Source organism: Buceros rhinoceros, unplaced genomic scaffold, assembly GCF_000710305.1.
Source record: "Buceros rhinoceros silvestris isolate BGI_N320 unplaced genomic scaffold, ASM71030v1 scaffold2878, whole genome shotgun sequence".
Classification (NCBI taxonomy): Eukaryota; Metazoa; Chordata; class Aves; order Bucerotiformes; family Bucerotidae; genus Buceros; species Buceros rhinoceros.
In genome coordinates, this window is record NW_010427442.1 from 99,310 (window position 1) to 120,200 (window position 20,891).

Here is a 20,891-nt window from a genome sequence, read left to right on the forward strand (position 1 = left end):
GCCACCTGGGGGAAAAAAAAAAAAAAAAAAAAAAAAAAAAAAAGGACAAATTTACATGACAAGTAAATAAAAGGATTATGCACTACAACATGAAATAAAGAGACATTTAAAACAAAGCATCTCTAAACTCTTTAAAGGGCCACCTTGGCTTGCCTTCAGTGTTTTCAAGCTGTTCATACTTGTGTACTATTAACAAAATGAGTTCTAATGCTAACATGCTTTTTTTTTTTTAAACTCTTTCATGAGGTTGCAGGTGGAGAGGAAAAGGTGCTCATAAAATTACTAAACAGTTTACAATTTTTTTATTAAAAACTTGCCTACTTAATGAAAAAATTCCACCTTAACCCCATAAAAACATTTAAAAACAAAGCCCTGCAAGCTTGTCCTGTTCACATGAATCAATGTCACTTTCAAGTTACTGCATTCTTATCAATATTAAACTTCAGGTATGAACAGAAGACAACATTTACGGTAATTAAGAAACAGTAGTAGTAGTATATTTCTACCACTTTGACTGATTTTTGCAACCAAACATAATACTGAATATAAATTAATGGGGAAAGAAAAAGTTCATAGTGTTAAGAAAGTAGAAGGTATACTCGAGGTATGTGGAACTAAACAGTTTAAGAAAACTTCTAGCATTCTCTCAACTTTCTCCTTTGTAATTTTGCTGCATATTTTATCTCTATAAACATATAAGAGATAAAAATGAAATAAAGAATAAATACAGAAAAGTAAATTCCAATACATCTTTAATGCACTGACCATTCACGAGATCAAAACTGATTCAAAGGAAACATAAAGAGAGAAGGAAACCATGCCTAAATTAAGCTGCGATGCTGAGAAGAGAGGAAAAGACAAGGAATGCCAGCCAGTCTGTCTGCCCCTGCTTCTAGCCCTCTCGAGATATGCATAAGCAGTATTTTATCACTCAGAATACTAATATTTAAAGTTTAAAAGCAAAAAGCATACATACCTAAATTGCACAATACTAATTATCTCAAATCCAATTACCCAACACATAAAGTTTAACTAAAACTGGGAGCAAAAGAGAGCTTCATTTGATCACCCCAGGCTTTCTGTACCATAATCAAGCCAAGCCACTTGAACAGCCTAAGAGCTAACATACTTTGATTAGTTTTAAATATTTCAAAGAGCCTTGCGCAGAGCAGTTGCCTCCACAAACTGTAACAGTTGAACAAAGAATTGTGTTAGATTACACTGTGATTTAAAGTTTGCTTATATGTCTGGACTGCATTTCAGTAAACGGCCATTTAGTCACTACTATCATCTAAATTAAGAGAAGCTCAGAATGTATCTTTATTTAAAAAAAAAAATAAATTTCTGTGTTTGCAGGAGGCTGAAGTAAAACCTTGAAGAACACTCCATTTCAGGAAACTAAAACTTAAGTAATATTACCAAAGAGAAGAAACTGAACAAGTCAGATCCTTTTCTTATTCATCTTACTGAAGATGCTGTGTTTTATCAGAGTTCTTTCTCAAAGAAGAGAGTAACTCCAGGGATGGACAAAGGCAAAAGGCTACCGTTTTCAATTATACTAAATTATGCAAGAGATTAACCTTTTGGAATATACTGAAAGTCTTCTCTATCCTGAATTCCTTTTTATTCTTAATCATCTCCAACACTACAATTTCAGAATGTTCAGTAATAGAAGAAAGACTCTTGGTTCAGGCAAAGATTACTTAGGTTTGGGCAGCAAGCAGCTCAAAGATAGCTGCTGGTGGCATCCTTAAAATGCACAGGTCATCGCATCGACCAAAAAAGAATTCAAAGTCAGTAAAGAATCTAATGGAAAAGACTAGACAATAACTACAAGAAACCAAAACAGAAAACAAAGGCATTATAAATCAGTTCTCCATACTGTAGTGATATCATTTAGTTAAGAAGAGAAGACATTATTACGACCATCACCATAGTATCTGAACACAGGAAAAGACAGAAGATTATTTGTGTCTTTTAGCAGATTCATCTAGCCTAGCAAAGATTCATATGCTTATATGTAGAGCTTCAGCTACCACTTCAAGGAATTAACAGATCTGTCACCAATCGACATTTATCAGAAAGGAAAACTTATACCAGAATTCCTGCCAACGGTGGTAGTTAAAAGAAGAAAAAAGTTAGTACAGTTTTTTTTTTTTAAATGCCAGGAATTATACACAGCTATTTTAGAGAATATAAATTAATTCAAAGAACAGGTGTAGATTCTGCAATGTAAATTATTTACCATCTTTTCTCCCACACAGAAGAAAAGCCAGCAGAAAGGACAAAAACCTTCCTTAGAAAACTGCTAACTTTGTGAATCAGCCTTTGTGAATTGATGCATTACCAGTACGAGCATAGTGCAACATGACACGCACCCCAGCAAGCTAACAAAAACATCACTTTGAATCACGTATGGCCAACTCTGATCAGGGACAGAGCAAGTTCTAGATCTGCTAGGAAGGGAGGAAAGTATAAGGGGATACAATACATGTAAACCTATCTAAATAACCTACTGTAATTTCTGTATGGACAAATTAAAATAAAATTTGATAACAGAAACTGGGGGAAAAAAGTGCAAAGATGAGCTACTTCTGTGCTCCCACTTCTTATGGATACATAGTGAGCCTTTAGAGAATGAAACCAGAATGAAAACAAGCAGATTAGGACAACTTAAAAAAAAAATCAGCTGGCATGGCTCTCAGAAGACATTTGTGTCTAGAAGACACGTAGACCCACAAATAGCTTGCATCATATACCCAAACCTCATCTTCCAGAACGCAGTCAGGTTTCCAGAAACACTGACACTGGAGTGCCAAAACATCATTTCCAAAACAATTTTCTCAACACTGAAACTTCTGTATTAAGTTTCCACATCAAAGATGCCACTTTGAAAAGAGTATCTGTCTCTGTCTTTATATAGAGTTTTCTAGTTGTATTTTTCCAAAGCATTTTAGGTTAAAGTGTGGTCAGCTCAGTTTTGACTAAATGTATCGCCTTACAGACTGAGTGCCACATGACCTTAGCATAATTTAAACCCTGCAATTCTGACAGATGTTGTACAACACAACCTCCAAGACAAATATTTTCACTGAAAAATGGCATGTGCTGGTCCTCTCCTCACTATTCACACCTAGAACTAAAGAACTAGAAACCAAGAAACCAGAGCAAAAAATTAGGACTCACATAAAAAACAAGTTTCTCAGGAGACCTTCAATTATGGTATTTTTAAACAAGTATAATTTCTAAGCTATATTTATCTCTCTTCCGGAACTTCTGTAGCCATCAACTGGAAAAAAGTGAGAGTTTTAGTGTTTAATACTACTTCAAAGGTTATTAAATTAACACAGGATTATTTGCCTTCTCTCCACTTCCCCTATTTTTTTCCATCTTGTTCTCTTTTGTTACTGTCCCTTTATCCCTACTGCACTTTTCATTCAGCTTCCTACACACCTTGGTAAAAGATTTTACCATGAAGAAAGAACTTACTTACTCAAAAAAACAGTAGCAATGCCAGACAGTCATATAGTCTATACTACCTTTATAACAAAATTAGATACCTACGGAAACATTTGACTAATAAAACTAATATATTAATCATCTAAAGAGTTAGGAAGCTTTCACTAAACCAGACATTAAAGACAGGCAATTTCAAGTCCTGGCTTTTCTTTCACAACACAAAAACACCACAAATGCGCAATGTCACTAAGAGAAGGGCTTCATGGGGAACAGTGTCTCTTACTCTTTCCTCTCCCCTTTACAAGTTTCTTAGCAGGCCACTAGTGAAGGAGAGAGGGGAACCGATTCTGGCCGTAACTACGCTTCCCTTAGTCCCTATTTTTGCTAAGTGAATGTGAACCTGGACCATTCTCAGCCATGAACTGTTTCTTCCCAATGCCTGTATGAGATAAGCTGATGAGGTACTCTCCACCTTCCATGAAGGCAGCGAGGACATCTCCTTCCAGCAGACTCAAAAGTGACTAATGACACAAAATTCTCATCATGCAAACAAAGGCTGTTTAAGTTTGGCTGCATTCTTAATTTCTTGTGAGCCTAATCTGAAATATCTTTCACAGTTTACCCAGAAGTGCAAATCTGGACTGTATTAACACTCTTACTTCATCACTGTTTACAATTAGGTGCTCAAAATTTAATCACAAACACATGAGAGCAGACAGCTGTAGGGGAAAAGATGGTTCATTTACATTCAAATATTGTAATGTCATTTCAGGAAAAAAAAAAGCCAGACCATGAGATTATAAAAGAATTCTTTCCTTCATGCATATAATTCTGTTTTGAAAGCATTAATTTCTTTAACCAACAATAACTTCCAGTTACAGTGAGGTTTTATATCATAATTTCATTAGGTTACAGGTAGTCTAATATTTTTTCTTATTGCATCTTACTAATTCTCTAAATTCAGCATGACAATACGATTTTAAGATTAATTACATCCAGGGAGTAAGTTTTCAAACAGTTTATATTTAAGAAAGAATTCTATCAACTACCAACATAAAATTATTCTAAACAGAACAGTTGAAGTATTTACTAAATGAGAAGCATTAGGTTACATTTTAACATGCAAACTGTAGTTTAAATTTAATCATGGTTTGTAACATATTCAGGGATATTATCTGAGTTAGACTTAAAAGAATATGCAAATTTTTTTCAAAAATATATTCCATGATGAAGACACTTTTTATCTAATCTTCATAAACTCATCCTAAACTACTATTGAGCCAAAGACACTGAAGAGAAACATCTGAAGGGAAAAAAAAAAAAAAAAAATCGAAAACAAAATACCAGGGCAACTAGAAATCCGCAAAACAGCAGAAGGATCTTCTGCTTCTGTACGACAAAAAAAAAAAAAAATCTAGATGCCAGTTTTGAAACAGTTTCCAAGCTAAAATGACTAACCAGTTCCAGCTAAAAAACAGTAAACTCAAATTCACCTAGGATCATTTACAGCCATCTGCTCAGAACCATTTTCTCACTACTCAAACCCTTATTTCCATATGGTCTCAGAGGTGAAAAATTACTCTTTATTATTACTCTACCTAAACTACAAATGGAAGTCTGTTATAGGAAACCCAGACACAGCAAACTTTTTGATAAGCCGAACATTTCCTGAAATCTTATTTCTTTTTACCGAATTCCAGAGGGGGTAAATCCTATTATACTGAATAGTCACTGAACATCACAGGTTAATTTAATGGAAAACACTTTGAAATAAGCCTTTACCATCTGTTTTTACCTCTAATGGCAAATCAAAGAACAATTCACACTTGTATCATTAAAAAAATACATAAGTGATTTAAATAGATGTGTTCTTTGATGAATACAGCATGCATCTGTTTGACTTTCTTCACCTTTTTTCCTAAGCAGGAAGTTCTCATTTTCTGATGTAATGCGCATCCCTGCAGCTCAAACCACCACGGTGTATAAAGAGGATATGCACAAGGTTTCTTACATAAATAATTCCTTACAATGTGAAAGTGAAGCTCTTCAGTGGTTCCAAATTGCCTCTGTGCAGCAAGAGATCGTAACACTACTTCCTTTACTAATAGTTCCTCATACTCAAGACACCAGCTGCCCTTCTTCTCAATTGTCCAGCTGATGAACAAAAGGATGAACTCAGAACAAATCCTCTCAGCCTGGACTGTACCTGAATTTTTGCTACAACTGGAGAAGGCCTTCTGCATTTGAAAGCTTCTCTTCCCTCCCCCCAAAAACTATGTCCCTGCAACATGCTTTACCTTACTTTTCATTTCTTGAAGTATTTATATTCCTAGATTAGTTGTATAGAAAGAAGACAACTTTATAAAGAACTCTAATGTACACAGGGAAAGGAATAAAAGTTTATAAATGTAAACAAAAGATCAAGCAGAAGATCACAGCCAAGCAGCATAAGAAAAATTAAAATAAATGAGTGGGTAAAAGCAGCTATTACAACATTAAGAAACCCTCCAAACAGTAGTGAAAATGTAAGCTATGACATACACTAAACCTCAGTAGGAGCTACTGCAGGCAGGTACAAGACAGAGTAGTTATAAAGGGCATTACCTTACACATAGAGAATCTATACAGAAGCTATCTGTTACAGCTGGCACCTCCAGGAGTAACGTGTTGTTAGAGTGACCAGTAGCAGAAAGATCAGAAAAGGGAAAATAGTTGAAGAGGTAAGAACAAAAGATAAAATACTATGCAATACCCAACACAATGGAAAATCAGAGCTACCACTACAGTCCCAACAATCATCACAAGGAAGCACCATTTGTATTATTTACGCCAATAGGCAGAGGGAAAAAAAACAAAGCTATATTTCACATTTACTATACAGTGATTTTGTCATACGGGAGCAGGAGGGTTTTAAAAACAGAATGATAACCTGTCAGAAACCCTCCCATCAGCATGCAGACCAACTCTAACTTAGAGATCATCTAAAAAGTTTTACTCAATTCCAATAATTTCATTAATATAGTTCAAATAGCATAGCTTACTTTTCATCTCTTCCAAAGATGCGAGTCAGCACGTTCAAAGTTTAACGTTTCATGGTATTATTGTGTGCAACACATACCGATTTACAACAGTTAAAGGCAAGTATGTAGATGTTCATTTCTAAATGGTGTAATAGATTTTTAAAACATAATACCTTAGTTACAAACAAACTTAAATGGACTTTTCTCTGAAAAGAAAAAACAAAAACAACAACAACAAAAAAGGTTACCAACCTGAAATCCCCTTTATTGTTCACAACCCTCTCTGGAGGGCAGTACTGTGCAGAACTTTCCAACACCACGATATCTACCGTCCTTGTGTTATTCCCACGTCTGGTTTGTACATGGCAGCCCCAGTTTCCTGTGGAGCCAGCCTGAATGTTTGAGATTGTCAATGCACTGGGAAGACAAAATAAATAAAAACCAGCAGTCTTGCAACAAAATTTATATAAGCTTTTACCAAAAGATGAATTAGTGTACAGAAAGACAACAGAGGAAACAAACAATTACATACAACTGTGAGTGATCTTACAAGACCAGACCTAACTATGAATCAATGTACTGTAATTAACTGAGAAATATTTACTGTTCTTCTAGCTCTCAATTTTGCCAAGGAAGGAAAGAAGAACAGCCATGGGAAAAAGTTCTTTGACTTCAGAAAGAGATGAGAAGTCCAAGTGTTACCATTGCTTTTCAACACAAAAATTTTTATAGTTGTTTCACAAAGGCCAAACTAAAGTAAGTTCACAAATGTGTAATTCTTAATAAAGTTAGAAGCCCTAATTTACTAATATAATTACAGGATATATTAACGCTCTGTAGATGCTAAATGAGTCAAAAATCTACTGCAGGAAGAATAAATTATATTTGGAGGTCTCTGCTGGAGAACTACAATACTACCAACTGTAGTGTGCTCAAAGAGTGCTCAAAAGTAGGAGGACAGAATTCCTCAGTAGTTCACTTAAATGCCTCATTTTCATAATCTTAATAATTCAAGAGAACAAATGTATCCTACCACAAACATATTTTAGATGAACTGCATTGCATAACCCTAAGATAATTAAAGCCCAATTGCAACAGTCCTGGGCAACCTGCTCTGGCTAACCCTGTTTTAAGGAGATGGGTCTCACTAATCAAATCCCCAGACCTTGCTTCTCAAACATGATAGCAACAGTAACCAAACCCAGGTAATTTTAGAGATGTATGAAGTTACAAACTACTTCCCTATTTGGGGTGTTTCAGTCTACACATATTCATTCAGTGAGGATATGACAAGGCCTTACTGGTTATGGAAATAGTCACTTAATAAGACCAGAAAATAGGGAGTGGGAAATATATTTTCTCTTTATGGATTCACCTTGCAATCAGTGAGCAGTTATGAATCATGTTTTTTTCAACAAAAATACCCTGGGACTCATCAGTTTCCACTATCTTTCCATCCTGATACCACAAGACTTGCATGTCTTGGTCAATATATGAAGCCATACATTGGAAGGGTAGACTGTCTCCTTCAAAGACAACCTGACGGTGAGATGGAGTCATATAGAAAGATGGTAATTCAAGTGGCGGTTCTAGAATTCAAGAAATAAAAGCACGATTAATAGCAAGATTCTGTTATATACATAATTTTCAACAGAGGAAAAAATACACTGAGTATCAACTATTGATATAACCTCTTTGTAAGCTGCATGTTGCAAGATTTATATAAAAATTACATTTGCTAAATTGGATACGGAAAAATACAAATGCTCATCCTATTTTTTCAAAATGTGTATTCCTTTTATGTAATACATTTCAAAATTCTTTTGCTAGACCACATCCAAAAGAGTGAAAAATTAAACGCTAATGAAAAGTATATTTATGCATTTTATTTCTTCACAATTTCTCACTAGTAAGATTTCAAAAATCACAAATACCTACGTGTTATTATTTTTACAGACAGAATAATTCAAAGAAATTAAGCAAGGGGTCATGATTTCATTACAAGAAGGTTAATCAACAATGGAATCAGCATTTGGGAAACTAAGTCATAAAATTAAAACCTTTTAACTTCAGAAATTTGGGTTTGGAATAATTTGCGTATCTGAAGTCAGATAGCTAGACTTCAGAAAAAAACAGTTTGTGATTCATCTTGTGAAGTTTAGGTAAAATTCCCTGAAAAACATGAATGAGCAGGAAAAAGGAGTTTATCTCCAGAGAGTGCTATTCATCCTTAGTTTCTACACACTAACATCCACAATCACCAATTTATTTATTACCTATTTTCAAAAGCAAACAACACTGACTCGTGACTAAAGATTAGCCTTTGAAAATGAATCACTATTACCACTTGTAGTGGGTTTGCATAGCAAGGTTTTCGTAACAGTGGAGCTACAACCATGGCTTCTCTGAGAAGCTGCTAGAAGCTTCCTCCTATGCCCAACAGGGCCAATGCCAGCAGTTCCCAGACTGAGCCCATCAGCAACAGTGGTAGCACCTCTATAACAACACATTTAACAAGAGAAAAAGTTCCTGTGCAGCAGCAACTGCAGCCAGAGAGAGGAGTGAGAATATGTGAGAGAAACAACTCTGCAGGCACCAAGGTCAGTGAACATGGGGGAGGAGGTGCTCCAGGTGCCAGAGCAGAGATTGACCTGCAGCCCACGGAAGACCCCACAGCGGAGCAGGTGGATGTGCCCAAAGGAGGCTGTGACCCTGTGGGAAGCCCACACTGGAGTGGAGTACTGGCAGGACCTGTGGCCCCTGAAAATAGGAGCCCACACTGGAGCAGGTTTGCTGGCAGGACTTGTGACTCCGCAGGGGACCTACACTGGAGCAGTCTGTTCCTGAAAGACTGCAATACCTGGAAGGGACCCACGCTGGATCAGAAGAAGAATATAAGGAGTCCTCCCCTGAGGAGGATAGAGCAGCAGAAACATATGATGAACTAACTTCAACCCCCATTCCCCATCCCCCTGTGGTCCTGTGGAGGAAGAGGTAGAGAAAATAGGGAGTAAAGCTAAGTCCAGGAAGAAGGGAAGGGTGTGGGGAAGGTGCTTTTAAGATTTGGGTTTATTTCTCTTTATCCTACTCTGATGTGATTGGAAATAAATTAAACTATTTCCCCAGGTTGAGACTGTTTTGCCTGGGACAGTAATTGATGACTGATCTCTCCTTGTCCTTATCTCAGACATTAAGCCCTTTATTATATTCTCTCTCACCCGTGCAGTTGAGAAGGGGTGTAATAGAGAGGCTTTGGTGGCCACCTGGCATCTAGCCAGGGTTAACCCACCACACTGTTATCATATAAATTCTGATTTTCAGGGAAACAAAGCAAGCAAAAAAAGTCTGTTCACTAATATTAACAGAATATGGAACATGCTAGAAAATAAGTATCAGTTGTCAGGAGTGCTTACCACAAGTCAGAAGCTCCTGCTTAACACCAGTCACCATCTGCGACTGAAGCGACTTGGGATAGGCACATTTAGTTTCACGTACAGTTATATTTCTTTCTTTTAACCACTGATGCATCCACAGTATGTTGCAGTCACAAAGAAGATAGTCAGTCTGAAATTCTCTGCAACACAAAGTAGGTATCCACAGTGACAAAATACAACACTCACAGGTCTGAAAGGTTGACATCAACAGGTGCGCAATGCCTCTCATCATCACAGGCACACAGACAACAAGTAGTCAACCCCAGAACACAGCAGAGTTGCCTACCATTACATATTGGAAGATACTCTAATTCTCTGTAAAATGAGGTCTAAGAACAAAAGTACACACTCCCCCCAAAAGAAATCCTCTCCATAAATATGAGGAACATCTAATAACTGTGTATGGAAAAAAAAATTCTAGTAATTTCTTTTGTGGAAGGAGTTCATATTATTGAAGTGAGCAATAAAAGGAATTGCTTGAATATGCATCACCATAACTTAAGAACACACTTCATTGCTTCAATTTAGGAGTCAAATGCTTTGACAGTAAAATCAACAGAAATATAAAAGTAGCTTCTCACCTATTTTAATTTTTTCACACAATTTTAATGACAGTTTTATTCTGCTTTATATGAAAATCATAAGGCTTTTCATCGATTCATAAAGTCTTCTCTGTATAATTTAATACTTCATACTAAAAAGACATACCAAATCACCCCACAGGTGTCTGTTGCAGTCAGCTAAATTAGAAGAACACAAATATTTCATCTGTTTAGAAACAGTTAAAAATTTATCAAAACATATCACTGTGTCTACAGTTTTTTTTACATCTAGTGAAAACAATCTTTTTTCTTTTTGCAAATGTCTAGAGGATAACACAACATCACAGACAGAACACTTCAAACACTAAATCAACATTCCTGTGTAACTCCATTTGATCTTTGTTCACAGGAATTCCTCCAGACACATACATTTTTAATGGCAATGGTTATATCCAGGTTCTCTTGTCAGACCTGTGATGTTCCTGGACAGCAACCTTTATGTTCACAATTAAAATACCAGGAAAAACAATTTATGAACAATTAAAAAGAGCTGCAGGAGGGAAAGAAACACTTGCCTTTATAAACAAGAAATTAACTCAGTGTCAAAGCCAGAAGTCAGAACTTTTGAAAAGTCCCAGTACAGTGAGCCAACTGTCATCACTACCAGGGAAAACTGCAAGCTAATCATCAACACTGAATTTTTTTTCATTTACTTTCTTCCTTACATAAGATTACAACTCTCATGAAATTAAAGGGGAGAAAGATTAGATGAGGTTGAGATGTACTCACTACTAGACGTAACAGAATTATATTCCTCTTCAAGGACTAAGATCTTTCTTAGAAGTTTGTTCCCTTTGTTACAAAAAGTGTCGAAAGCTATTTATTTAATATAAAGTAATAAATGATGCATACAGAATAAAACTTTCAAAAGCCCAGATGCCAGCATAGCTTTGTTGTCTCAGAACAAATACCAACCATCTTTTGACGAAAGCTATATATAACACCAAAATATCTGCATACATTTCCTATGAACTTTTTCTGATAAAGAAATCACTGTTATGAAGTTAAGAAGTAAAGCCACAAACCTATAGCACAAGCAAGTGCATGTAAAATTTTTAAATTAAATTAAGATTAGATGTAGTACAAATTAAGATTAGATGCAGTATGTACTTACAGAGACTTTAGTGAACCAAGATGATCAAATGTTCCCTGGGTAAGAGTGGAAAACAGATTTCCAGAAAGATTCCTAAGAAATCAAAGTATCGTGATTTGAACTCATGCTCAGGCAATTGACATTCAAAATAAAAAAATCCCTAATCATGATAACGTTATTTTAAAGCCTACGAGATACTATTATGGCACTGTCATAGTTCACAAGACTAAGATCAGGTCTGATAGCCTAGAAAAATCCAAAAACAGACTGTTCCCCAATACTTCTTTTTTACCTGAAGAATTTCAAGATTGGGAACAAGGATTGAAAGTAAATACTTTATTTAAACCAACAACTAGTACACATTGACCATACTTTTCAAGACGTTTAAAATTAACTTTGTTATTCACATGAACTGATGTGTTGCTATTAACATCTTATAAGAAGCATGTTCAATCTAGCAGCATATTTTTTAAAATATTATATATCCCATTTTCTCTAATCAGTGAAAGCACTGCATAAGAAGCTAACAGCCACAGCACAGAAACATTCCAGAATCTTACACGTTATTTTCCTAAAGTAAATAAAGACACACAAAACATGCAAGAAAGCCAGCAAAACACCACACTGATGCCATGGTAGAAGGCATGGATGTTAAAAGATTCTATAACCCCGAAATATTTTTTAGGAAGTATATTTTGTATAGTCTGCTATTCACACACACACACATGCACCCTGCCTTCTAAAAAACTGGAAAATGGTTGCAAAGCAGACAGGCTACTGAAGACTATAGTTTTGGTTGCAGCCACAGTCCTTTTTTTTTTTAGCTCGCTACTGAGTAACAAACCAAAAAACAGCCACCACCTGTCTTTCAAGTGCACACTCAAAACAATCTACTCCCATTGAAACAAATAATGTTAACTTACATAAGACTAAAACTTAAGAAGTGAAATAATATACAAAAAACATACTTACAATCTAATAAGATTTACAAGTCCTCTAAATATATCTGCATTCAGGCAGCCTATTCTGTTATTAGTTAAGTCTCTATATATAAACGGGAAAAAGCAAAAATCAGAATGAACTTTTATTTCCAAGTGACGAACAGTCTGCAAACACAAGTATTTCAACTAAAATTCATGAATAACTGATGGAACAATATAAACATCCAGTCTTCTTCAGCAAAACCCAAAAGGTACTGCTACATGGGTGTACTCGTGCACATGGAGTCCTGATTTGATTTCTAAAGCGATAATGGGCTGCCCATGTATAGTTAAGTGTGCCTAGCCTTACCAGTACATCCCTGAAAAACAGGCTTGGCTTACTTCACTACAAAGTGAGTTTCTGTATTTTGTCATCACATGTGCTGTATCACTTAATTTTTGACATACCAGAGACACATGTACCAGTGCATTTATTATACATAAATAGGAACACTTTGTTATTTATACTTACATAAAAATCTAAATATTATATATTTTACAATGTAGGTTTAAATCAAATTGCTAAAAATTCTTAAAAGGAATAAAAATTAAGCTTGCAAGTAGTAATGGTCTGGAATTGGTCTTTAAACTTTATTTTTAAGGTTTTCAAAGGTGCAATTACCAACAAAATAACCTTTGAAGTGAGACAGATCATCTGATTAATAACAAATAAACATAAATTTTTTCACATATAAGAAGAAAAGCTGTATCCTGACTAAAGGCAGGGGTGGGGCAGTGAAATCACTAAGAATTAAAAGCTGTCCTAGGCATTATGAAAATCGTAAGAGTGTTTTAAAAATGATAAAGGAAAAAAAAAAAAAGAAAAAACCATCATGCCGAGGTCTTGTTTTTCAAGTTTCATCTGGGACAGAATTTTTTTAGAGCCAAGGTATAAATCCCCCAAAAACGTGTTAATGGGAATGTTGGCACAACCTTTAATAAAGCAGTATTATTAGTACTGTAACTTCAGTGTCGTATTAATAGCAGCAGACTCTGTGTTCCACTAAGACCTCCGAAAAAAATAAAAAAAGTTTAACATTTAATAAAGCAAGACTTGATGGCAAAGCTCTGAGTGAACGTTCACCTAGTGATGTTTCAAGTTACTGAAACACAAAAAGGGAGGAATAATACAGGAGACTGTCAGTAAGAACACGTGGGACTAACAAGCCACAAGCAGTGGTTGTTCTTCAGTCGTAAGACTGAAAGCAGACCTTGTTTTATGCATATAAATTTAGACAGCATATACATATTCAATTTTTAATATAATAGCAGCTTTGCTGTCTAAATTTCTATAATTTAAGACTTGCTCTACTCTCAAGGTCTCTTTTGCTTGTTTTGTTTAAACTGACTAGGTAGATCTACTACTTACAGTCTCTTCAGAGATGAAAGCCCCCCAAAAGCTCCCGGATCTATAGTACTTATCAGGTTGTTCTTAAGGTCCCTGTGGAGAAAAATTAAGACATGACTTTTACCACAAACTACCCTTTAAAACAGATACACGTTCATAAAGATACACTTAACTTTCTCAACTTGTTTGGAAACTGCTCGAAAACCCATACAATACATTTCTACTTTCTCTGACATAGAAAATCTGTATTTCACCTAGAAAGAGGAATACAAACAGCATGTGTATTCCTTTAAATATTCTATCTCTATCAAATGAAAGGGTATATAGTCCAGAATAGGAAATTGTAAGGAAAAGTGTAAAGTAACTATGTCATTAAACTGCTTAATTAATTGTACAAGTGATACAGCAGTTTTAACTCCTAACTTGAAATGCTTGCAGATACAGCTTAATTTGAAAGGTCACAGAAAGCATCTGCCAGCATCTACACAGTTTTGAACAAACCTTATCCCTGCATGAATGGTGAAATTATTTCCACCTTCTTATTCATCCAAGATTTTTTATTACACTACTATCTGAAACTTCACCGACACTTCTTACTATAAGAAATACTTCTCATTCCTTGGTAATATGTGAACATTCTGCACTTGAAAGAAAATTAAGTAATTTCAATTAAAAGCAATGTTTTAGTAAGCAAGGATAGAAAAAACATCTCCTAAATCTACCACAACATTAATAATTCTGCCCAAAAGAGAACAGTACAAGAGGATTACATCTACTATCACACAGATATGCATGAGTGAAAATATAAATTCATTCTGAGGTTTCACAATAGCATTTCCTGCAGCCAGATGAGCAAATCACAGTACAACACACACTGTCATGGCACATGGCTCATCCTTCAATGCTGTACCTAATAAACAATTTAAATAATTGAAATACTTTACCTTGCACTACAGTAAATTAATTTTCAATAAAACTAAGACATATACACATACACACTCTTCTCTTAACTTTATTTTCTTGCTCTGTATGGTGGCAGGGACTGCCGACTACTTCCAGAGCAGTATCAGGAGCCTGAAGAATGTCTATCAAATAGATACCAAATAGACATCTGTGATGTCTATCAAAAAGTGTTACCAGATGAAAACTAAGAGGTATTTAAAGATCTCAAAATTAACACAGTGCTGACATGTCTGGCAGCTCTTCACAAACAGTCTGAAGAAGTATTAGATGCTCCTATTTTTATTTAAGGCAGCCATATATCTGCAGATTAGCACTTTAAAAGTAGGAGAAAAAAAGAGACCGTGTACAAATAACACTCCCTTCACACTGCATATTTTCCCTTTTCAAAGCTATATTAGTATATCCTAAAAATACACTGGTATACCTTTGTCATTATTTACAATTCAATAAATACCAAACCCTTCTTTTGCTGTCTAAATATACTTAATTCCATGCCTGTCTCTTCCTCCCCTCTCCCTCATGTACAATGAAAAATAGTATTTTATAAATACATAAAGTCATCTTCCTTATCCTTGCAAAAATCAACAGGCAGTATTAGCTAGCTTCCAGATGGAAGACAGCAGTTTGCTTCTGAGTTGCTGGACTCTGAATAATGCTATATGAAGTCAAGTATCTACTAGATGAAAAAATATCTGTCACAAACTGGTTATGCAAGAAGTTACTTCATTTCAACTGCAAGAAGTTTGTAGCAAAACATAGCATTAACGAAGTCAGTGGAGATCGAAATACTTTAATACCTTTTTGTACAGACACTTTAATTACCACTTATGGCAGTAAAAATCTTTGACCTGCTTACTGTTACTCAGCTATTATTTTTTCCTATAAGAGTAGCTGTAGATGTCATTTTCTACTATAATTAACAAATGTTTCACCCTCCAGTAAAACAAAGCTCTTCTTTTGGTAATCTTATCACCCTCTTCACAAAATAATGCATTACCAAATTCTGTATTTTCATAAATTAACATACATGCACAAAATTATTAACAAAACAGATTTGGAAATTCCTACTTGGAGCCAGCATTTTTAATGTACTTCCCCATAGTTCTGGGGCATACGAGCAACAAAGAAAACAATCTCTCCCTTTAAATAGTAACAGTGAAGAATTGTCAGATGGGGATGAGGTCAAGAGATAATATGTTTGAGCAAAATGATAACCTAAAAAGCAACAATTTGCCAGCTGCAGATGCCTTATGCTCAAGTTTATCTCTACATTTGAAAAAAATAACAGAAACAATTTAACAACATGTAGATTTTCAATAAGAAGTTCAAGAACTAAACAGGAGAAAACAAGATTGGACTAGATGACCTTTGAAGATCTCTTCCAACCCAAAGCATTCTATGATTCTATAAGTTCTGTGTGTTAACAGATGAATTAAGTCGTGGATCTGTATTTCAGAATGAAAAATATTTATTAAAATGCAATTAAAAATAATTATTATACAGGTATAAGTTCGTGGCAATACTACTTTGGCTTATTTTATTTTAAAAGCTTCAGTTAAATATATCTATAGACTTAAACTCTGTCTAAAAACCATAAAGGAAAAAAGGCAGAAATATTTGCTATTAATAAAATATTACAAGGAATGAACAAACAAGCATTAAATGCATACAGAATCTCTCCCCGGGTAAGCAGTGACAATGTTACTGTCTGAATTAACTATTTAAATGCTGAATTTATTTCTTTTATCGTCGTTTCATTTCTTAAATTAATAGTGGGGAGAAGAGCATATCTACAAAGAAAGAAAATACTCTGAAGGAAACAGAGGGGCATATGAGTAGCAGAAAAAATAAAAACAAGCAAGAAACTGTCAAAAGAATACTATGTTAAAGGCATGCAAGTTATAACAGTGAACTTTAAGAAATTTAATTTGAAACTGCTGAACATAATGTTAGTGTTTAAAACTGTTACTGTGGCTTTCAAATTTTTTTTTCCATTAACTATTCATCTAAGTTTGAAAAATTCTTTTAACTGCAAGAGCAGCTTCTGTTCAAGGTCACAAGAAAAAAAAGCAGAAAAATTTACTGTGGTTAAATAGTTTGTTTTTTTTTTTAGTAAGTCTTGAACACACGAAAAGAGTCATTAATGATTAGTGTATCATGGTAGTTATCCCTTCATTTATGATCAAGACATCTGGCCATCAATAACCATTTATTGATGTATTAATTCCTGCACACAAAGTATGCTGCATCATTCAGATGAGACCACAGTACCCTCTAAAATACTGTTATCCCACATCACTTTAAACATTCAAAACGTGATGCCTTCCTTACTGCTTTCTTTTCCTTTTGATGAAAGGAGGTATTAAAATAATCTATAAGAAATCCTTACAAATTACAGGATTTAATCGGAAGAAAGCTGGATTCTTATGACTTTAAATAAAATTAAGATTTGGATTCATAGAGCAAATATAAATGATCATCTCAAACTAATTAGAGTTTCAAGTATTTCCTGTCTGAAAATTGTAACGAGTTACAACAAATAACAACTGTCAGCAGATGCCTTTATTACCTAAGCAAGGGCGCCAACATAGTGCGTAAAGATCTAGAATGCCATCACTACTGATAAACTTATTTCTTAGGTACAACAGCTTTTTCTACGATAAAGCTCATCTGCTAGTGCAGAAGACAAATCTTTCTTCTGGCATGTGGGGGGATGGAACGGTGGAAGTTTTTGAATTTATCTAGGCCAGGTGACCGGGATTGCATCTTTCAAGTTTTAGAGGAAGAATAAACTACTTTTAATCCCCTGAAGCCAAAAGTCATTTGGTACTCTTCCTAGATGTTGCAAGATGATTATGAAACTGGCTACTTTCCCAGTCAAATGGCCTGGAAAAATCCTTATCTCTAAAGTTTCTGCTTGCTACCAGGTAGATCAACCTGCCAATCCTGACCTGAAAAAAGCTGACTACAACAGAAGCTACAATGCTTCTTCTTATCCCATTGGTGATATATCATCTGAAAGGGAAAGTGAAAACAGGAAGCAAAAGGTGTCCAGGAAGTTACTCCCATCAGATTCATTCCCGTTTTCTCCCCTCATACGCTCAGTATACATGGAAGCTGTAAACAGCAAAAATATGAAAATAAGTACCAACAACAAACTTAAAGTGAAACTAGCCTCTTTTAAAGGCGCTAAAACATCTGCTTCCCCTACAAATATACTTTATAATTGTTTGATAAAGGGTTTGACACTTTGTAAGAAATTAAAGAAATTGTTTTCTTTACAATGTATGTTTTCATATTATGAGACCAACAACAAAGCAAATGCAGTCATCAGAGCATTCCAGCGAACTTCCCACTGAAACTGCCCTAATGTTACCCACAGGTGAGACTATCCCTTTATGCTGCTATATGACATTCATATTCATTGAAGAGTTAACATAGTTAAGCATTCTCTTAATCACAAAGAAAAAAACAAACATCAAAATAAAATAAGAACACATCTGTTAAGACATTTTGTTTTCAGAATTATTAATGAAACATAAGCAGTATATCATTATTTAAGTGAAAATAGCTGTTCAAGAAGTGCTTACAATCTTTCAAGAAGGTGTAATCCAGTGAAGGAACCATTCTTCAACTCTGTTATTTTATTGTTACTCAGAATCCTGTAAACACAGACAAGAACAATATATTTTAGGTTTAGTAACAAAAACATTTGCAGCTTACACTTCTGGCATAAATCTTTTTATTGAACAGCCTTTATATCAAATGACAATGCTTAGTTTGTTGCCTGAAGTTTCTATGTTATGTGCCCTAAGTATCATGCAAGCTTACGCAACTAACATACGGAAGAAAATACACCCATATAGGATTGTCATAATAAAACACCAGAGTTGGTGTAATAGCAAATTAAGTATTAAACAACAAATCTGCACATTCAATATTCTGTTCTCCCACACCAATTCTGGTTTTCAAAACCACACAACATGATCACTCGTTTCCCATTTCCTTTGCTGCCACCCTCAGCCACTCGCACATGCTCAGTTCTCCCATAGCATGACACCTTTCCCAGGCATCCTTCACACAATCGTCCTTCTCCTCAATGCAAATTCCTTCTTCCGCAGGAATAACTGGAACAGAACCATTTAGCCAAGTACCCTATTCTCCAACCACAGCCATCTGCAGATGCAAATTATCAAGTTAGGAAATCCCTTGTATAGCTAGATGCTTTCTTAATTAGAATAACCTGCTTTCTACAGAGCTACATATTTCACTGTCATAAAAATGCCTATTTTCCTTTAGAACCACGTAAAAATTTGACAACATCCTTTATGAAAGACATTGCATTCCACAAAGAGCTCCTCTTTTGTTTTGAGCACAGCTCCTACTAGCTTCATTTGATGCTCCCCACTTCTTACATTAAAACAAGCAGTAATCAATCCTTACCTACTCCCTCTTTACAACAAATAATTATGCAGAAACCTAGATAGTCTCTTGCCAGATGAAAGACCCCTATGTTACTTACTCTTCACATGAAAGCCATTTTGTGTGACCTTAATTTCTGAGCTCTTTCCAGCTTTATCACACAAAAAATTCTGATAAGACCACCAGAATTGAAATGGTTTTCAACACACAGACAAAACCCACATAGTGGGATAATGATGTTCTGTCTTGTTTCCTACTGTTTTCCTAACAATTCCTGACTGATCTGCCTTTACCACTTCTAAGAATTGAAAATTTCTCATCAGCTTTGTGCCCATTGTCTTATATATGAAAACAGAACTATCATCATCCCGATACAATTTTCATTCTCTTGCAGTGTGATTCTGCCATTTTATTACAGTTATTTCATAAACTTCTTTCAAAATTTTTCCCTCTATCCTCATCCTTATTAAATCAGGCAACTCACCAAACAGTCAACCCCCTCCTCACACTATTTTACAGGTCATTAAGAAATACGCTGTGCATTGCAGGTCTCTAACACTCCAACCCACTCCACTGAGAGGGATATCCTTTTTCTTCCACATCCACCACTTTCGATTCAGTGAGTTAGCTGTTCGTACAATGATTTTGCAGTTTAGGTTGACACACTACTTTCATCAAATACCTTTGGCAAGGGACTGAGTGATGCCTTTCAGAAAAGCACCTATGTATTATTATATGAATTGGATATATTTTGCTGATCCCAAAAAACTCCAAAGGTTTGTGGGAAAGAGCTCCCCATTACAGAAAACGTAAATTTTCCAGAGTACAACTCTTTCTCTTTACCCAGGTACCCAACATATTTATTATAAAATCTACTGATTTGTTCAACACAAACAGCAGACTCAGAAACACATGGTTTCCCTAAACTTCTGATGCACCTATAAAAATCAGCATTTGCCATCCCTCCAGTCCTCAAAAATCAAGTTTGTTCTAAGCAAGACTTCAGACATTCATCACTTGACTTTTTCATCCCTGAGTTCTAAAAGATCTCCACTGAATACCATCTTGTCCTAGAAACTTACTCACTCTGTCAGTTTGTTCCATAATTTCTGCTACAGTCAGTTCAGTTGCAGACAGGTCCTCTATCAAATGCATCCTGCAGATCCAACATCTCCATGCACTTCACTTACATCTTCAGGCTGGATAACTACTTCCACAGTTACAACTGTCACTAGGGGGTTTCTTTCCAGTCCACTACATCTTTCAGATATCCTTTACAATAGCCGTAAATAAAATACACATGCCCCTCTTTCCTCCAATGCATAAAATTTATTATCTAATGACAAGGATTAGTACTTCAAAATACATCATAAATAAAACTGAAATCCAGAAATACCAACCTATGAAAACAGCATTATTTTGACATAACTATATAAACAGCCAGTAGTTTTCTTCTCTGGGTTTCTCGAAGACTGCCTCAAGCCTCTATGGTTTAGAAAAAACACAGGACAGGAAATTTTTTGTCTCAAAGCTATGGCTTTGAGTAAATCTCTCTCTCAATCTTACATAC

The 20,891-nt window shown here is 35.3% G+C and overlaps 1 protein-coding gene across 1 annotated transcript in view; it reads right to left on the reverse strand.

Annotated features, from left to right (window-relative positions):
* Positions 1-20,476, reverse strand: part of GPR125 (G protein-coupled receptor 125) — a 43,500-nt gene extending 23,024 nt beyond the window's left edge. Inside the window, exons 1-9 of the mRNA XM_010141908.1 lie at positions 20,404-20,476; positions 18,891-19,026; positions 18,490-18,561; positions 13,958-14,029; positions 12,581-12,652; positions 11,630-11,701; positions 9,893-10,053; positions 7,855-8,068; positions 6,732-6,896 (exon numbers count right to left, since the gene is read on the reverse strand). Coding sequence (XP_010140210.1) covers positions 6,732-6,896; positions 7,855-8,068; positions 9,893-10,053; positions 11,630-11,701; positions 12,581-12,652; positions 13,958-14,029; positions 18,490-18,561; positions 18,891-19,026; positions 20,404-20,476 — 1,037 coding nt within the window. The remainder of the gene's footprint in view (positions 1-6,731; positions 6,897-7,854; positions 8,069-9,892; positions 10,054-11,629; positions 11,702-12,580; positions 12,653-13,957; positions 14,030-18,489; positions 18,562-18,890; positions 19,027-20,403) is intronic.
* Between the last annotated feature and the right edge of the window lie 415 nt (positions 20,477-20,891).